Below are 21211 nucleotides of genomic sequence, written 5' to 3'. Positions count from 1 at the left end.
AGTTAATTTATAAGCATGATAAAAGCCATTGCTACAGAAATGGTATTTTTGGAGAGGAATAAAATATGCTAATCATAGAAGGGTTTTTTCATAGCAAGAACATAGGATACATCACAGGATACAAGATTTTTGTAGGGTTTATTAATTTTATAACATGCAAATATAATTCATTAGATATGTTACGCATTAACTGACTTGATTTATGTAAAAATATGGAATATTTAAATAAAATGAAATTGAACATACAATCTTGACAAAGCAAATTGTCTAAGGATAGGAAAGACAACATGCCCTTCAACATTCATCATCCAATCAGATGCATTTACTATATTAATACTGACATAGTGTAGTATATGACCAACATCTTTCACAATATGGATGTCACAAAATTTAAAATAATTTTAGTGTTGGTATTTCCAAATTATTTTAAACAGTTATTTTGAATCTGAATTCTAAATTTTCCGCAGCAGCTAAGGACATTTGGTAGAAGTTAGAATGCAGGAAGCTGCAATTGTAAGATTATAATGCAAGATCATCATCAACAGGAAGTTCCGCAAAGAACTAAACGAGCCTACTTTCCTGCCCAGTGGCAAAAAGTTTTGTAGCTATCTGCGACAAGCTTTTAGAACTTCATAATTTTTCTGCAAAATTTCGAGCGTAGTTTCAATAAAAAAAAAATAAACGAGTCTTTTTTTAAATAATTATTTTTGAAAGAAGGCAGGAGGTGCCACCCCCCCCCATCCAAAGACGATGCTCCCCCCCCCCCAACTAAGCCCAAAATCTTTCTCAAATCACCTCCTCCTAAAAGTTTCAATGGTGCAATCTGATGATCCCCGCCCCCTGTCCTTGGTCGGTACCTGACATTTGCAAAAATGTGTTGGCTATTAAACAGAGGTCTGTCCAGGATTTTTTCACAGGGTCCATTTTTTTTGTGAAAAAGCAAATAATTTTGTGGGGGGGGGGAGGCAGAATAAAATGAAATTTCAAAATGGGTGTTTGTGTGAAATTTTTTCTTTTTTCCGTTATTATATTATATTTTCTGTTTAATAATCGGGTGGAAAAAATCAAGCATTGGTTGAGCATTTAACTCTTTAAAATCTCAGAATTTTGTTAAAAACATCTAAATTTTGTGATTTCAATAAAAATAAAAAGAGAATTTTTTTTTTTTTTTTACCTCTTAACAAAGCGTATTAAACATCAAAAATCGAAAAATCCGATTCTCAAAGCAGATGCAAAGAGATTGCAATTCACAAAGTGACGGCTCCAAAAGTGTAAAATGGCTTATAAAATTTTTTTTCTTTTTTTTTGAATTTTAGAATTGCATTTTAGAGGCTTATGATAAACGTATCATTTATATCTATCGACAAAGTTGCAGCAAAAACTAAAACATCTATTCAGCATTTAAATGTTTGACTCAAACAAAAACAGAATTTCGTTTTAAAATCTTGAAATGATGGTATTAATAGATTTTTCATTTATTTGCCTCCATATAAAGTGAAGTTAGCATGAAAAAAAAAAGAGTAAAAGTTCGATTCTCATATCAGATGCAATCAGATTGCATTTTTCAAAATGAAAGCATTAAAAGTATAAAATGGTAAATAAAAAGTTTATTAAAGTAAAATAAATTCAGAATAACCATTTAACAGGTACACCTGATGAATATTATTAATATCACTGACATGTTCACCGAAAATTTGGAGTCGTGGAAAAAACAAGGATAAATAAAAGGATTAACACCAGACACTAAATGGCGACAATTTTAAAGCTGGTAACTCTATTTGAAGCGATCACAAATCGCTGATAAATGCTTTTTTTTTTTTTGTAAGTCATTAGCGGGAAGAAAAAGTTTTTACTCCGCATTTTTAGAGAACTTTATAACACTACAATTTGATGAAACAAACAAGCTAAATTATTCACTTTGTTATTATATATTTATCGCTTGCATCACAGAAATGTGCAGACTTTTTTTTTTGTACACAGTGATATGCGTTATTTTGATTTCAGATTTGTTTTTTCAGTAATCAATTTTAAAAAGATCGTTTTGTTTTGTTTTGGGTTATACATGAAATAAAATATCTCTCGCTCATCTAAAGAATTAGATATGTGAAAAATAATAAATAAATGAACAAATAAAGTAGCAGCTCCTATTTAAACAAAGCAGCAAATGCATTTTTTTCTGTTTAAAAAAATCTTTAACTGCTTTCAAAAAGAAAAAAAAGAATAAAAATTAAAAGCTCATTAAAATAAATACATATGAAGAAAAAATCATTTGTTTTTCCCCTGTTGCCAAAAAATAATTTTGAAAATGAATTGATGTACTTTCAAAAATAGATAAAATAGTAAAATGAAAATTTTCATTGTCGAAAAAAAATCGTATGCGCATATCTTTTCTGTAGAAACATTAAGTACTCCAAATTCCTCCGCAAAAAACTGAATACATAAATTAAAACTTTAAAGTGAAAATAAAACTAAATCATATTTTATAAAAATAAGTGTTTCACAGTAAAAACTGAATGGCTGCGGAGTCAGAGTCATTTTTTGATACAGGAGTTGGAGTTCAGAGGAATTCCCAAGAGTCAGAGTCAGTTATTTTTCCTTAGTGTATAAATTTTTGCCAAAGCTACGAAGTGAGAGTCAAAGTTGGAGATTCAGAGTCCCGACTAATTTTCTGAGGTTGAGAATCGTTCGGGAAGTCAGAATCAAGTTCCACAAAATTCTCGAAATATTATTTGGGAGTAGGTTGTCAAGAGCTATTTCCAACAAAGTTTGTTTGAAGTAAATCCGCCATTAAGTTCGGAATCTATATTGACTTTCAGTTTCCCCGTAGGCACTAATGTTAAAGATTTGAACTGTTCAAAATTTAACGGAAAATTGTTTTAAACTAAAAAGATACTTTCGATGCATGATCTTCATCAAGAGTTTTTTCCTACAAAGTTTTTTTGAAGCCACTTCACCACTAAGTTTAAAATTTATTTTTGCCTTGAATTTCCCCGTAGGCAGTAGCGGATACAGGGAGGGATCATGATCCTCCCTCCAAACCCAAGACAGTATTTGAATGTTTACTCGAAAAAATAAAAAACTTGATCGGAAAAATAAGAAAATGTAAATTTTTTTAATTCAATTTTTTTGGGCATTACATGATGGATGGGCAGGGGTGGAGGTCACTACCCCCTCCCCCTTTTTAATCAGTGACAATACTTTGTAATCGTAATAAGGTTCATTGCATTTGAGTAGTGAAAATGATTGCTTGAAAACAAAAAGAAAGAAAACTGTAACAAAATCATCAGAAAAAGTAAATGATTTTTGAATTCTTTTTTTTTTTTTTTTTTTTTTTGTGGCATTACATGTCATTTTTCTATTTATTTATATACAGCTTTTCTTGAGACTATTTTTCTACGGCGCTGTCACCAGAAGCCAGTTAAATAAAAAGGAACAAAGAAGTGTCTTCACCCCAATTGCTTTTTATGCAACAAATTTAATCAACGAGAATTATTGCCAAACTATTTCTGAGCTGCAGGCATCGTTTCGATTTATATAACATTCGAGTCAGTAAATATTTTTTCTGTTAAAAGTCTCTAAATTGTTATTTCTCTCTGTTGTGATTTTTAGAGTTTGGTTTTGGTTCGTGCTGAATTTATTTGTAACTGTGCTGTAAATAGTTAATTAACTTAAATAAGTGTTTTGGATTTTGTGTCGTGTAAGAAATGTAAAATTTTAGTTTCGTATTTGCATGAAACCTCGTTATACGAGGGTTGCCAAGCCCATCGTATTAGACAGAAACCTTACTGAAAAAAGCCGTGATTTGTCAGAAAAGGACTACCTATTACAAAAACAATGAAGCTTTTGCATTACAAAACATGGCTGTCTTTTCTTTGCAAAGATAAAAAAAAGCTGATGAACCCAAATTCGATGGAAAAATATCCCGAGTTCCTGTATCAGACTCAGAGACTAGGACGTCCTCGTCCACCTCCGATTTTTCTACAACTGAAGAGAATCAGTCTGTGAGCATTTTTCAATGTCCGAATTACATTCATAAAATATTTAATTTTTAATTAGAAGTGCATGTAAGTACCTTTAAAACGAGTTATTATACAACTCTATTGCTCCCATAGAACTTGAATTCAACGCTTTAAAACACTGATGGAAAGTAAAAAAAGTGCTATTTAACGAATTTCAAAAATTAATTACACATCACTTTAGAATGATAAATATTTAAAAAATATATATAAATTTGAGGCATCAAAGAGTAATGTTTCTATAAGTTTCATGAATATCTGAAAAGTTGAAAAATTGTTTTTCACTGATTTGACACAGAATGAAATAAATCCTAAAAAAAATAGGGTCTTTGATAACAAAATATGGCCTTTAGAAGGGTCCCCAACAAACAATACTTAAAAATAGGGCCTTTATAGGGATTTTTGAGGGCCTGTGGGAACCCTATTAAAGTGCACATTAATTTTTACCACATTTTTAGAGAAGTTGAACCCTTATTAATCAAATCAAAATCAACTTGAATAGTTCGGCCAGCTGCTTGAAACACAAATTATGAAAGTTTTAACAAACTATTTATTTTTATGCTTACAGAATTATCTTTTTCATATCGAACCTCTTCTGCCAATAAATGAAATCTTTGATCTCGAAATCCCACAGCACGCTGTTTCTGATTTCCAATCAGCCTTAGAAGTTGCTGAAGCTCTTGCTGAGAATCTGCTTGATGTAGTTTCTCACCAGGGAACCTAGATTTTTGAAGTAAGCAATTTCATTTCCCAACACTACAAATCTTTAAACAATAATACATTTTTAAAAGCACATTTTTGTAGCAACCAAAAGTGGGAAACAAAGGAAGAAGTTTTGAGACAACAAAGATCATACAAATTAAATCCTCTACATGTCTACTCTTTCTTTCTTTTTTTAAAAAGAATAACCTAATTTGTAAAACACTATCCATTTGATAAATGCTCTTTAGACATGGTTGAATAATTCCTTTCATTAAATATTTTTCTTTTACTTTCCTAATTACAAAACCAATGAACAATCTACCTAAAAACTACTATCATTGTGTCACTTCATAACTCTCCTTTCTCTTAATGCAAGAACCAACCTATGTCATTTAAATTTGCATCTTGATAATGTATCAATAGCTATTGAATGAATAAGGTTAAATTTTGAATATTTACCCACTTAAAGCTCCTCTATATGATATTGCAATTAAAATATTACAAGGTTTTAGATAATGTCTTTTAAAATATTAATTTTTTAATTCATAACAAAATTTGCATCAAGTTTATGCCTCTAAAAGAATGAATGCCATATCTATGACAACAAGATGGGACAGGCAAAAACATCAAAGTATACCCTTCCCGTTTCAATTGTGAACACTAATTATGAATCTGAGATAAAATACTTGCTTGTTTGTCATCAAATTTATGGAACTCTGCATCTCTAACAAAAAAAAGGTAACAAAAAATTTTAAATGGTAAATTTACAAAACACTTTTTAAAAATATCTGGCACGTTGTAAGTGTTTTTAGGATTAATAGTTTTGAAATAAAAAGGAGAATTCATGCTTTTAGAACTGTATCAGCTTTATCACAAATTATGAATAGCTTAATCAAATTCTAAATCAGTTTGTTTCAGTTCCAATTTAAAATTCACCTCAGGGCACCTAAATTGGCAAGACCTCTTACAACTGTAATATTTGAAACTTTGTAAAACTTGCCTTTTATATAATATTTACAATGACTATCATTGAAATAAATTCTAAAAAAAAAAAATTCAATGATTTTATTACTGTTTGTCATTTGTTATCTTGAGGCTCAACAACTGACTGAATCTTATTAGAATAAACAAAACAAAAAGAGATATTTAGAAAACTTAACTAGAGAATAATTCAACATTTTACATACCTGATTTCTATATTTTTCAAGATTGCTTTTCGACATTCTGTTTTTTTCTTTGAATTCGCTTTGCCAAATCCCTATGTTTAAAAAATGTTGTAAAATAAATATATGCTCTCAAAGTTGTGTTTTCAATCAGATTTCTCAAAATATTTTTGAACCTTAAAAAGTTTAGAATCGCATATGTAACCAATCACATAAGCAAAGAAGAATGCATAATTTTTCAAGGAAAAAACAAAACAAATAAAACAGAAAAGATAACAGTTGCTGATATAGCATATTATATATAGATGGAATTAATAGTGCTCTAAAAAGAAATTTTTATTAATGAAGCTATTGGAAATTTTTGTCTTTCAAAATGCCCATTATGGCATATAGGATCATTTCCAAAAAATGGGAAATCTTCAAAGCAAAAACAATATTTGTGGATAGCAATTTGTTAAGCATTGTGAAAACTTCAAATTAACACATTTCCAGATTTTTATAAAATAGGGGGTTTTGAGTAATATTTCTTTGAAAATCATAATTTTTCAAATTTAAAAATTAAATTTCTTGGTAAATTTAAAAGGGGTGCATGGATATTTGGCTTACAAGAAAATATGGTAGACCTTTCATAACAGAACTTTAGATTGACATCTTTGTTTAATTGTGCAAAATGTGTTTTGCAGAAAATAGTGAAATTAGCATATTTTTTTTACTTCACAAATATTTTTAGCCACTTATAAAGTCAACTAAATTTTCAAAAAACAATGCAACAACTATACATATTATTTGCCTTAAAATATAGTTGTTTGTATAAAAAAATAATCGAATCAATCCTCAAAAGGTCTATTGTATCACTTACTCGAAACACATGAACAGTTGTAGGAAGAGCATGCGCAACAATGATGGACAAAAGCTTTTCTGTGCTATCATTTGTAGATGCAGAATGCAATAAGACTAAAACATCAGCAACCTATCACAGATACAATAGAGCATTAATAAAGTAAAAACTACAGGTTTAATGTCTCCGTTTATTTAACCCAATTTTTCCATAAAGAGCTAACCTTCAAACCATCCATAAGAGAATGCAAGTCATGTTGTTTTGTAGTGAAAAATGCATATCTGTGTTTCCTTCGATGAAAACTGCAATAACATAATATAAAATTTCATAAGTATTTTAATAGATCTCTAATAAAAACATGCTGTTTCAATAAAAAAAAGCAAAAATTTTCATCATTACATGCTTTATGAATTTCTTAACATATTCTGGTTGGGTCAAAAATTAGTTTTATTTTGTCAAATAACCATCCATTCACCAGCAGGAGCGTGCACGGGGGGGGGGGGGGGGGGAGAAGGGACACCTGTTGGCCCGGGCCTGAAGGGGGCCCAATTTTTTAAAAACTAGCCATGAAATATAGGGGTAAACAATATGGAGGGTGGCCTGTAAAAGTCATTTGTGATGGGCCCCGAAATTTCTGTGCACGCTCTTGTTCACCAGGATCACTAGGTTTTGATCAATGGCAACTACTATCTTCCCATTTTTTGCTTTTAACTTCTGATGTGTTTTTAAGTTTTGAAGCTGTGATTGAATATTCTCTGAAGATTTTAGCATGGATAAATGAAGGCAATTTAATGTCAATACCCAAGATGTCAATAAAATTAATGTAAATTTTAGAAAAAGATATGAGTTATGACTACAGGTTCTTGAACATTCATATCTTATTTTTAATATTGTCTTTGTTGCACTTGTACAACTGCTACACAAGAGAAATTCAATAATACTTGTATGAACAGTAGATAAAAACAATTTTGTTTTTTGAAACAATTGCTTTACTGGGGTTAAGTTTCACATTAGAATATGGCAAATAGTCTAAGTACACATAAAATATTTACTATTATAAAACATGATAAAATCATAAAAACCTCTAAAATGCACAAATAGTAATTACAGACTCTTAATAACATTAATTGAATTACAGGGGATCACAGATACTGAACTACAGACAATTTAATGTTGTTTTCAGATTTTAAATTATCTAGAACACAACTGATGCATGATAGCAGAAATATCTGGTACTACAACATTAAATTCCTAATGGTCAGAGTCAGCAGCGGTTAAACGGTTAAAAAATAAATTTTAATTTTTTAACAACTGCTGACCTTCTTTTTAAGCATTTGTGTAAAATAAGTATAGACCTACTAAAAACAGGAGTGAAACTGGCTCAGATGCATATCTCAAGAAAAGTGCTATATACATTTAGATGCATATCTCAAGAAAAGTGCTATATACATTTTTGTATCTAAGTGAATTTTAGAGTCAGAGTGTAGAATAAAAGTGTCACCAAGGTTGGCCGGATTCGCAACTCCAACGAACTATAGGGGGCACTGCAGTCACTGACTAATGGCGAACGAAAAAACTAAAACGCATGTGGTAACGAAGAAAATGATAATAAGTCTAGTAAATTTTGTTCGTATGCATGATTTTTTCACTTTATTCTTTTTAAATTAATTTTCAAAGTCTTGTGGATATTCTGGCCCACATAGAAAGAAATGAGAATTCAAGAAGCATTACTAAACGTCAAAGATTAATGCAAACTACGTAGTTCGTAGTTCTAAGCAGCTATTTCCATGATGTTGAATTCGATATTTATCAATTCTTGATAAAACTAAATAATAATTGTGGCCTGACAAGAATAACAATTAATGCTAGAAAATTCAATATGACATTACAAATTATTATCGAAAGAAGATGATACTTTTTTGCCTTGCTTGGCTAGTGCTTATTGTTTTGCATTTGTAGCTGAGTTATTTCTCCCGAATTCCCGAATCGGTTAATTTAAAATTTTTCTGTTTCGATTTTTCTAATTTCTGAGCTATGATTTAATTGTGTCATGTTATGCGAATCATCAACAAAATTCTCACTGATATATGGTGGTAGTTTTCTTTTCAGTTGATTGACCATTATTCCTTTTTACTTATCGAATTCTCTAATCTTACTACCATTTTATTCCACTCACGATAAAAATTAAAAATGGTTTAACTAAAAACGCGAAATCTCGCCAAGGATACTTAGCTCGCACAATACTAAAACTATAACCCTAAACAAATTCGGCGAAACCTTTTAGCTGAGGATAAAAGCAACAAAATAAATTCTTTCTCGGTTAAACATTTTTCATTTTGTTTTACGATAATATATTCATAAAAAAATTTTGCATACTGTCTATTCCAACTAAATGCAGCTGTAAAATATGGTTTGTTAAATTAATTTAAGATTAAAAAAAACCCATATTCTTACAAATTCACACAAAACAATAAAATTTTTACCTGGTATAACGTTATCCAAGTTTGTTAATCCAGAGTTTTCTGGTGTTAACGTGCTTTCACCATTTCTCAATCAAATCACTTTTTAGAGAGAAATAATGAAAACTAACATTATTTTGAGGAGCTCGAACACTTTCTGTTGCTGAAAGCAATCCAAGACACATCGATTGCGTTAATAAATACTCAGAACAAACTGTCTATGTTTAAGTCAACAGACTTACGTGGAACGCAATGTGGCAATGTTTTAGTTTTTCCGGCAGTTTTGTAAATCACCGCAAGGTAGCGTATTCGAGCGCTGGAATTGCAAATTGGACGCAATGTTTTTTTTTTTTTTGAAAAAACCCACTTTTTTTTTAAATTTTCTGAGAAGTTTTTAAAAAAATTAACTATTTTCACAATTTAAACTTTTTTTTTATTTGGTCTTTTTTATTTGGACAATAGACATAAAAAATGAATTCCGAACTTAAATAGTATTTCTTAAGTCTTAACAGCGTTAAAAAAATACTTCAAAGATTTTAAATAAATATATTTAACTTTTTTCTTTAACTGGTCTCAATAAATAACTCAAATTATCTTGACTAAGTCCTGTCATGCCTGATTTTCTTAATATTTGTAGATTGTACAGAGGAAACTACTCTAGGTAAAAGGCTTTCATGTGAATTATTTTCTTCAAACCAACACGTCACAAATCTCGAATAAACAAGGTATTTTTTTTTAGAATTTAACAGGTTTTACAAACGGTCTGAGAGAAAAAAGAATAGGTTGTACAGTATTTTCATTATCTAACGAAAAAATTTAACATTTATTATTCTGTACATAGAAATAGAAAAACAGGCAACATAAAATTCAAAGAAATGTCTTGATTAAGCTGGAATCCAGTAAAAAGATTTAAACTACTTGAGGTTCTACAGTAGTTTTACATAAGAAAATGAAATACAATAAAGTAAAATGCAAAAAAAAAAAAAATGTAAACAAACAATAGATTTTATCACTCCAGAAGTAACTTTGCCTTAACTGTTGATAGTCATGTAAACTAGAAAATCTGAAACTTCACCTTTCATAGGTTTCGTCGTCTTTTATACTTTTCTTCAGAAAACGCTGAATTTTAACTAGTTTTTCAGCTTTTTTTACCCAAGACAATTTTTGCGCTTTGTTCATATACATATGCTACAAGTATCTCACATTTTCCCTAAAAAAATATAAAAAAATTTCTTAAAAAACCCAGTTGGGTTTTATTTTAAAAAACCCAAAAAACCCTGGGTCCATGGGCTTTTTTTAAAAAAACCAGGTTTTCTCCAACCCTGGGTGTCACTTTCATAATCATTCTGTAATGGCATTAAATGAGTCAACCAAATAAACAGCACAACCACGTCCACAATGGGCAAAACTGAACTATAAATTAACTTTCATTTATTGATTTAAAAAAATGATGAAACTTTAAAAGCTAAAACTTAAATTCTACATTTAATAACAGTCATTTTAGATGCTCCTTAACAAAGCATGGAAAAATATTTAAAAAATTTTGATGAAAATTTTTCTACTTTATTGCTTAATCGCTACTCTGTCGCTTCTGATTATTCTTGATTTTGAAGCCCATTGTTTGTTCACCATTAAGAGCATTCATGTTTACCACTGAATATCAGTTTCGCTTATTTTTGAATATAAACAATTGTTGCTGCCTTACAGAAGAGTTTTACACATATAACAGAAAATGATAATTCACATTTATTTCAGAACTTAGCTATAAAACCTGGAATTTTGGGTTAACCCCAAAAAAATTTCACTTCTGTATTTTTTTTTTTTTTTTTTTTTTTGTATGGGGGGCTGAAAAGCTAAAAATAAATAATTAGTAAATTTTGATGTCATGCACTTTTTTTGAAAGTATTACCTTAAATTATGCAGCCCATACTGATTTTTATATTTTGTTGTTTCTTCATCACAAGTTTCCAAATCATATAAAAAATCTTCAACATCAATGGTGTCATCCAAAGCTAAAACCATCTGCAGAAGAATAAATTAGAATAAGTTATAGAAAAATGAAATTAAGAATTGATACATAACTTTCAAAAATATTGAAAATATTCTGCACTAAAAATACATCATTGAAAACAGTTTAAAAGAGGCTTTTTTTTTTTTTTTTTTCATTTTTATTGAATTCAAATATGCATGAGCAGCATTCCCACCAGTGCTTTTCAACAGTTCCTTTAAATCCATTAGTCTCTTGTTACAAATAAGCACAATAGTCCCTAAGATGCTTATAGCAAAAAGGACAACATCTCTTAACGCTAACAGCCAGCCCAGTCTCCATTAGAGTAAGTGTAACTTTTACTATAGAAAGACAATATATATATATGTTCCTTAAAAATTTACTTCCAAAAAATCTACCTGTGCTACCTGTAGAGAGATTAAAAGAAGTTGTCTGTGGAGACCCTACAAAACTGTTTAAGATATTTAAAACCAAGCAAAAACAATATTTAATTTCCCTAAAAGTATAATAGCTTTGGTTGCTTGGTTTGCAAGCGGTGAATGTGCATGTAGTGTGTGTTCTTAGGCAATGCTCTTTTTCTTCACTTAAAACACTTTTATGCAGTTTTACTAGGAATAAAAATTGAATGCTTGTATGAAATGAAAAATCAATGTGGGTAATCAAAGATATGGTATGCATTTTGGGAAAACCGAACTTCTAAAAACTCTATCACCATAAAGACAAGTCTTTCTAACTTAATTAGAGCAGATTCTTGGTTTTATTTTTCTTTGCTACAACCAAACAAATTTTTTAGCAGATGGCACTATGGTTAAATTTTCTAAGCACTATAGTTAAATTTTGCATCCTACAACATGTCTTTCACAAAGCTACAAGAACTAGATGTTTTCAATGATAGTGCAGAGTTGAGGGTCAAGCTAGATACTGACTTCATCAAAACTTCAAAACATGAAGATCACTGCCAGTTTATGTCGTTGAAGAAAAGATCGACAAAAACAAATCTACAAAAATGACCAACATTGATTGAATCAAAAATTGTGTATGTAAAATTTCCCGTCAAAATAATCATTCTTAAAGAAAGAAAACGGCTAATCGAAAATTCCTAAACAAATTAAACGCAACTTTCCTGATTATATTCTGCTGGCAGTACAAAAAAAGAAAGAAGATAAATCTCCAAATAATACTCAAAAGGAGAAATTTTTTACCTGAAATCTAAAATAAAATTTTATTTAGTCACAGGTGAGAAAAAAAAATGGCAACCTTTTGAATGGTTTTATTTACGCTGATTTAAATGAAATTTTATAAAGGATAATTTTCTGATATGAAATTCTGATCCATTAGGCTTAAAAATGCTTCTAAATTTTTTCCCCAGTGCTTTTACAGACTAGTTTTTTTTTTTTTTTTTTTTTTAATTACAAAAATTAAATCAATTTCAGGGGCATTTTTTGAGGGCTTTCGAATGCCGCTAAATTTGAACTGATTGGATAATTATTTAAGGTAGAAAGTGTTTTATATGCACAATAATATAACATTGCTTATAAAAAACTAAACATTTAATAACGCAACTACTAATTTTTGTTACAAGACCATATTTAAAAGTATTAATTCATGGAATGCAGTCTTGCTGCCAATCGCTATTATAAAAAGTCTTGTTGCCGAAATATGCTAATATATTACAGAAAGAACAATTTAATGCCATTTTCGGGCTTTGGGCCAAAAATTTAAATGGTTTGGTTCTTCTTTAGCCTTTGAAAACCTCCTTACGTTCCTTCTTGGGTGCCTAAGTACCTCTCTGCTAAATTTCGTCGAAATCTGGCGCAAACTGCGGATTTGTATAGGGAAGATACACACACATTCTTTATTTTATTTATAGATTTTTTCATAATGCTGTTTTTTTTCTAAACCTTTTATTTTTTGTGGACCACATAATATTCAAAACTTTTTTTGGCATTTGGAACAAAAATAACATAGGGACAAACAATTTCTAAAAAATTTTTTTTTAACTATGGGGGGTTTAATGCACCCTATAAAAAGTTGTGCCCAGAGGATAAAGTTGACAGCTATGATATTTTTAATATATAACAAAGTTTTTTTTTTTAACATAACATTTTATTTTGGTTCAGAAATCATCAAACATGCAAAAACTTGTTTTTAATGTAAAATTGTCAAGGGAACACACACTCATGAAAAATAAACCACCATAAATTACTTACACATAAAATGGGAGGATTATCTTGTCCACCTAAACTTCTTTTTTTAGACATAATTTCTTCTCTTTTTGCTTTTCTTAATTGATTCAGCTGCAAACATAAAAAAGTTAATCACTTTAAATAATTCGAAATTATAAAGTACATATATATATATATATATATATATATATATATATAGTCAAAAATTATTTTCATCAATCATATGTATTATTACTCAAAGGTTTTTTTATTTATTTATTTATTTATTTTTTTGTGGGAATGCCAATACTTTTTACATACCATATCAAACTCCATATGTAAGGCAACATTATAAAGATTTCTTTCATAGAGGGTCAATAAAAAAAAATTCTATTATTTTGGGATTTGTTACTTTAAAATACAAAATTTAGGAATCGCCTCAGAAAATTTTCATCATACACACAGAAGAATTAAATGTCACAAACTCAACATTGGAAACAATTTATGTTCCTTTAATGTTTATGCTCAACACACAATTTTATCCAGTAAACTTTATGTCTGAATAAAATAATAAATTTATCATTTTAAAGTTTTTAATAAATTTCAATTTTAATTGACAAAAAAGTGGATAAAATGATATTTTCTCTAGGACGTTTTTCTTTGAATGGAAAAAACCTGACAATCATGGCCTGAAGATGTGATTACATAAGAATGCTAACCGGTAAAAAGTCGTTCATATGGCTCTTTATAGGTAGCTTTGAATCCAAAAAAGCTCACACCTTTTTGTATTGAAAAAGACATTCCTTGAAACCCTAAAGTACATGTCTCCAATTTTCATTGCTTTTTGTAACACTTTTTTTTTTTTCATTTTCTTTCTTTCTTTCTTTTTTTTTTTTTTTTTTTAAGTGAAAACTTCTTCAGGCACGTTGAAAATTTTTCAGATGGGAAAAACAGTTGAACTTGCGGCACTGTTACCGATACCAGGAATGCAGAGCACACACACGTTTTCAAGTGAAAACTTCTTTAGGCACGTTAGGCATCTTTAAGAGAATGCCCGGTTGGCCGAAAGGCTGAGGTACTGTACTGCGGACTTGGAGATTGGGTTTTAGGTTTGAATATTAAACAGAGAATTTGATTTAACAATATCCACTAATTGTAATCTTAGCACAACGATACATAAGACTACGATTGATGCAGTCTTGACAAGATATTTAAATAGATTCTACTCAAAATTGTGTGTTTCCTATTTTAGTTACCATAAACGTATAATCAGGGGTGTGCTTAGAGTTTTAGTGGCCCTGTGCGAAATTTGTTTTAATAGTTGAGGAATAAAAATTTTTGTTATTTATTTATTCTCTCTCAAAACATAACCCGCTGTAGTGTGTCACCCAGCTGTATAAGTTAGTTCGAGATTTTCATAAGTAATTACAAAAGAGACTTAATTGATAAAATTACGACTGGTATTCAAATTGTGTTGTTTTCAGCTTGGGGGGGGGGGCATGAAATACGAAATTGAACTTCAGAACAACCTTCAGAAAAAAAATGATAATGTTTAATTTTTTTTCTGCCTTTTTACTTATTTTTACTACTATCAAATATAGAAGAATCATTCCATGTCAAGTGACCTAGAGGTCCCCGTTTGACCATCTCCGATTTGGATGAAATTTTATAAAGGTGTAGAGATGCCTTTGAAACGTACGTATGCCAATTTTCAGCTTCCTAGGTCCAAATCCTGAGGATCTAGGATCTCCGAAAAATGTGATCCAAAATGGCGGATGAACTTTTTCTGCCAAACTGCCAAGTTTAGACTAACAATAAGTTTACAGAAAATTTTATCACACTGGAAGCTTGAAATTTTAGCCGCTTAAAATACAAATTCAAGTATTTTTGGAAGTTTGAGCTTATTAGATTTTTATAGTACGCGTGTAAACTCGTGAAAAAGAGCGACGGGGAAATTTTTCATAGATTTTAGGTTGTCATAAAATTTGAACAAAAATAACTCAAAAGGCTCGTACTTCTTGATTACATATTAAAAATACTTGTTTTTAATCGGTTATAATTTCAGAGCTTAAACATCTATTTTCTAAATATATTGTCATCCAAAGTGGCTATCAAAACCGTTCAGTTGAAAAAAAAGCGTATTTTCAAAGCGCTGTAGTTCAAGTTTGTCACCTTGAATCTTCTTTTTGTTAATACAGTAAAACTCCTCTAATGCGGAACAAATAGGACAAATTTTTTTGTTTGCAATACAGGGGTGTCCACAGGATGGGTTTAATCATGTTATTTGCCTTCGGAATTAAAAATGGTCCACATAAGACGGGTGTCTGCATTTGAGGGGTGTCCGTTAGAAGTGGTTTTACTGTGTCATTAGAAAGAACAAATTTTTTCCTTTTAAAATAATTTTTTTTTCGATGGTGTTCTTTCGAAAAGGATAGAAAAATGAGTTTGAAATTATGTCTGTCATAATGAATTGCCATGTTTAAGTTCAGATTACAAGAAATTTTATCACACTGAATGCCTGAAGTTTTAGGAGCTTAAAGTACTTTTGGTTGTCAATACATTCTAGTATTTTTATGAATTTGAGTTATTTAACTTTTGTGTAGCACGCATGCAAAATCGGAAGAAAAACGCAGTTGAGAAACGATTCAAAAGCTCTTACTTTTTAATTCTATTGTCAATATACATGCTTTTAATGGGCTATAGTTGCAAAGCGTAAATATTGATTTTCTAACAGATATTGGCATCCGAAGTGGCTGTCAAAATTGTTCATAATGAAATATAGCCCATTTTTAATGCGTTGTAGCTTAAGTTTGTCCCATTGCATCTTCTTTTCTGTGATACCATTAGAAGACAGTTGGAACAGAAATACACAGAAATATTTTAGCAGCCCCTTAACTTCAAAATATTTTAGCGGCCCTGTGCGGCCACACAGTTTGCAACCCCCTAAGCACGGCCCTGCCTATAGTACCTATCAGTTTTGGAATGTAATAATAATGGTGGCGATAATGCTGATGGAAGAGTAGTTGAAATTGTGGATGAAAATTCATAAGTTTCATTGGTATTCATTTCAAAGAATACCAATTAGGATTTCATGCATTTGTAAATTTACGTTTTAAACAAGAGATTGCAATTTTTGTTCTTAAAATAATATGCATTATTTTTCATGAAGCTTATTACATGAAACTTATATTAATATAATTTTTGTTGCACAGTAGTTAATAATAATAAATAAATAAACACTTCATTTAAAAGTATTTCCTGCACAATAAAATATTTCCTGATGATTAAAAAAACACACGTAATTGTTCAAGTTTTCACTTTTGTCGGCACTATTGGAGAGCCTTTTTCATTTCTTTTTGTACAAATGATCTGTTAATTTAATAAGAATGAAAAGGGGTTTTCTTTCAAATAAAAATTTTTAAAAAATGCAAATAAAGCATGAAATTTGGCACAGTTACAAAGCAATTAATTCCTTACACGATTCTTCCTTTCTTTTCTGCTCAAATCATGCTTCTTCTTGTGGCTAATAGTTTTGACATCCATTTTACCTGAAATAAAAGATGTTTCAAGTATCAATTGTTTCCAGCAAATAATTTCTTTGAAATAAAGAACATTTTAAATAAACCTCTATAAAAATAACTTTCATGGTGATACCTCAACTGCCCCCCTTTAAAAAAAAATTATGAATGCAGTCGTATGCACACTGAACATAGAGTAGATAATGACACACAATGCTGGTGACAATTAATAGTTTGTAGTGGTGAAGGTAGGTCTGTATGTGCGGATGAACCTCCAAGTAAAACAAAGAAATAAATGCATTAAAAACTGAAATAAAGCCACTGACAGACAGAGTTCTTTTTATTCTGAAAAAGAGTCTCCCTCCCAATCTTCTTTTCTTCAACACACTACAAAATATGTAAAATAGTCACCAAAACGCTTGACCCTTTTTTGCACATTTGGTTCAGAACTCTGCTTGAAAACAATGCTTGCAAAAGTATATGAAAAGCAGAAAAAAACCACAACAGTATAATACTTCGATTTTGCAAATTTTTAGTGCTCCTGATAACAAAAGCAGGGGGGGGGGGAATTACTTTGAAAAATCTTTTGATGTTTGGCTCACAGCTAAATTTTGCTATCACGAGTTAATTGAACTAGCTAAAATGCATGGTAAAAGAATTTAGTTGATACGTATGTTTGATGCAAAAATTGCCCCCTTTTTGAAAACACTATTTTAAGAACTACTATGAGCAAAGCGACAAAAGGTTCTAACCTTTTTCTCAATTGAAAGTTGATAAAATAATACAGTAAAACCTGTAAAGTTGACCACCTTTGTAAGTTGACCACCTGTCTAAGTTGACCGCTTTTGTCAGGAACGGAATTAGTCCTATCTTATATAATGAAGGAAAACCTCTGTAACTTGACCACCTCTCATCTTGACCACCTGTCTATCTTGACCACTAATATACACCAGCTTTGGTTTGGAGTATTGCAAAAAACCCTTTGTAAGTTGACCCCTTGTCAAAAGCATTAGATTGTACTAAAAGTTTAATCAGTTATGCATCAAATAAGCAACCAGACATTTAAAAAAAAAAAAATAATAAATAAATAGCCAAACTTCATTAAGGAGTTATTTCATTGAAAAGTATATTACCATTGTTACAGATGTACAAGAAAAAATCAAATGAAGAATTTAAGTCACTTTTGACTCGTTATGAATTTTTAGGAATTGTTAATGTCAATTAAGTAGTTTTTCATGAGCAATGAGACTTTTTTTTTTCTTTGATCGATTTACAGAGATTTTAAATTTGTATGATAATTTACGCATTATATTTATTCATTTAATTTATTATTCTGGTAAATAATCTCTAAAAATATTTAAAAGCATTTTTACTTATTGTTTTAAAGTAATGTTAAACAATGAAAGTGAGTTTAAAGTATTCCAATTAGTTGGAAAAATGAATGCATGGGGCAAGAAATGACAAAAAAAAAAAATGTTTTTGTTACTACCCTCTATAAGTTGACCACCTGTCTAAGTTGACCACCAAAGCACTGCACCGCAAGTGGTCAACTTACACAGGTTTCACTGTACTTGAATTTAACGAAAATGTTATTAATATGTTTGCTTCAAAACTAAAGTAAATAAATGAAATAAAAAAACATTTAAAATAACTTGTGTTACATATCCACGCAGTTAATTTTCAAAAAACAAATTTTTTTTTTTTTGAACAACTCGCAAACCGCCACTCCTCAATGTATCATGATGAACATTCACTGATGAATCCAGAAGACTTGTTAATATTTTTAACACATTCAAATTAAAACTAATGAATGGTTGCAGTAGTCGTTTTCAAGGAAACGTCTATAGAAAATAACCAAGAAGCCTCAGATATTATCAAAAGATTGAATAACTGCGAAAGCCAGCTCTTGCGCTTTAGGGCTGTAAAAGGATTTTTCCCAGTGGTTTCACAAGAGCCAGCATTAAAATAATTAAATGATGAAAAATGAACAATGTCAAAGAGGTACATTGATGTAAGTCAAGCTTCAGGAAATATTTTGAAGAGGATATATGTTCTTTTCAAATCAAGAATTATCTTCATACCCTATAGGGATTTGATCTTAATTTAGACAGTGTAGATGTTACATTTTTGTGACAGTCCAAATGTATGATCAAAAGAATACGTTTTAACATACTTAATGTAATAAAAAGTATACATCATCGAAAATATTAAAATTAACCCTCCCACAACCTTTCTGAAAACGAAAAAAAGTTGTAAATAGGAATATCTATGTTGAACAAAAATTAATTTTCCCCTGCAAAGCGAGTAACTCATCAAGGAGAGTAACTGACCTTTATCATGTCGCTTTCCGCTTCTGCCACCTTTGTGTGGTTTGTTCGATTGTTTAAAAGGACCAGGTCGATGAACAACCTGACTGTTTTTAACTGAACCCATCGTGTGACAATTATTCTACTACAGAAATTTCAACCTTAGAGCACATGGCAGATTTCAAAACAAATACGTAGAGTGCAGTAGGGAGCGCAAATACTCTCAGCTACGATTGGCGCAAAATTTATTCTCAAAGGTTGCCAATCCCTATTCACCAAATTCCAAGCCACGCTTACTCTTTTGAACACTAGGTGGCAGGGCTGCACGGGGTCACTCAAAACTTCCGGCGGAAGTCTTATTTGTATTGCTTCTTACGACGAATTGCTCTGTTTACGTATCTGTAATTTGATTGAATTTTTAAAATTAATCATGAATTTCAAAGGCGCAAAATTTTCGTAAAAAGAGCGGATGTTGTTCTGCTTTCGGGTACAGCATGAGGACAGGAGCAAATAAGATGTCAGAAATAAAGATGTTCAAATTTCTAAAGGTCCTGATCGTCGAATCAAAGCCAATGCTTTAAAGCGAAAGGATTGAATCTTAATGAATATTATGTAGTAAACACACTTTGTGCGAGGTATTTACGAGCTGGAAACATTCACCTTAATTTCATCAGCTTTGTATTTTTACTGTAATGTGTGAAGATCTATATTGATCTATATTAAATTGATTATTAGAAAAACTCAACCAGAACAATTTTTTATTTGCTTCCTGCAAAGCTGAAATTTTCCTGTGTTTTGACGGGTTTGAAACAGTTTGATTTGTGTGATTAAAGTAAAGAACCACTATTCATTACCTCATGAGAAAAAAACTTCCCATAGCTCGAACTATCAATAACTCGAACCATTTAGCCCGTCTCTTGGGACTTCGAGTTATTGACGGTACTTTAATATTAAGCGCTCTAATTGTAAACAAATTTAGATACTCGACAATCGGTAAACAAACACATTAATTAAAGTTATAGTATAGTATCATAGTACAGCTATTGGTATTACATTCAAAGCAATTTTAACGCAGGAGAAAGCACTCGGAGATTAAATTTAAATTTTGTTATCTTTCAATTTTTTTTATGCCTATCAATCTTGCTACAGAAGCAAGTTGATTAAACAAAAAAAAAAAAAAGTGATGAACAAATATGTAATAAAATATATTAAATATCAAACCTGAAAATTAGGTAGCAACTGTAAACCAATAAGTGTGTGTGAACTGAAAAGCTACAACAGGAGAATTGATTGAATATGACACCAAAACTCCCTGTCATAGCCATTCTGTGTGAACACAGTGCAGAAAAGCTTCCATCTTTGAAAAAATAGCTTCAACTTAAGAATAGGAATTACAATTCACAACGTACTTGCAATCCAGTAGATTTGTGATTCTTGAAAGCAGACTTTGTATCAACTTTATTTCTGTTTAGGAGGTATTCATAAATGCTTATCATTGAAATCGCGGCAATGATCGACAAACGAAGACTCGTTTTTTTTTTCTTTTTTCTTATTTCTGTATTTAAAGGATCAGGAAAATCAGATCCGTTGATCGACAATTTTTGAGAATAGCAAAGCCTATTATACTCATTTCATGCATTAAAATACGCAAAAGACATGATTCTACCTAGAACTGAAAGAAAACAAAATTGCCTGAACACTGTAAACATCAATCGTTAGCAATAGATTCGCCATCCATCTACTAAAGGATCGGAAAGGTCACAGCCATTGAAAGATAATTTTTAACAATAACTAAGTTTGTCTTTCTCATTTAATGCATTGAAATACGCAGAAGACATTATTCTGCTTTTTAAAGAAGCACAACAAAATCGCTTTCGCTATGAACACCTATCTCTAGCAATGGAGATTGGCGCTTAACCGGAAATAAGACTCGCTACTTCCGGTCTACGTCAGTGGTTTGTTTGTTTATTTAGGATATTTGGTGAATTCAACTAGAATGGCTGGAGTGCTGAGGCCGTCTGTGTGCGGGCGGTGTA

General features: G+C 30.6%; 1 protein-coding gene across 1 annotated transcript in view; it reads right to left on the bottom strand.

The window, feature by feature from the left end:
* The window catches only part of LOC129219944 (pre-rRNA-processing protein TSR1 homolog), a 46923-nt gene extending 27550 nt beyond the window's left edge, over window positions 1–19373 (bottom strand). Inside the window, exons 1-8 of the mRNA XM_054854260.1 lie at window positions 19200–19373; window positions 16829–16899; window positions 13397–13483; window positions 11088–11200; window positions 6943–7021; window positions 6741–6851; window positions 5906–5976; window positions 4583–4736 (exon numbers count right to left, since the gene is read on the bottom strand). Coding sequence (XP_054710235.1) covers window positions 4583–4736; window positions 5906–5976; window positions 6741–6851; window positions 6943–7021; window positions 11088–11200; window positions 13397–13483; window positions 16829–16899; window positions 19200–19302 — 789 coding nt within the window. The 5' untranslated portion in view covers window positions 19303–19373. The remainder of the gene's footprint in view (window positions 1–4582; window positions 4737–5905; window positions 5977–6740; window positions 6852–6942; window positions 7022–11087; window positions 11201–13396; window positions 13484–16828; window positions 16900–19199) is intronic.
* Between the last annotated feature and the right edge of the window lie 1838 nt (window positions 19374–21211).

This window comes from Uloborus diversus, chromosome 4 (genome assembly GCF_026930045.1).
Source record: "Uloborus diversus isolate 005 chromosome 4, Udiv.v.3.1, whole genome shotgun sequence".
In the NCBI taxonomy this organism is placed as follows: Eukaryota; Metazoa; Arthropoda; class Arachnida; order Araneae; family Uloboridae; genus Uloborus; species Uloborus diversus.
This window is presented reverse-complemented; position numbering and strand designations above follow the sequence as displayed.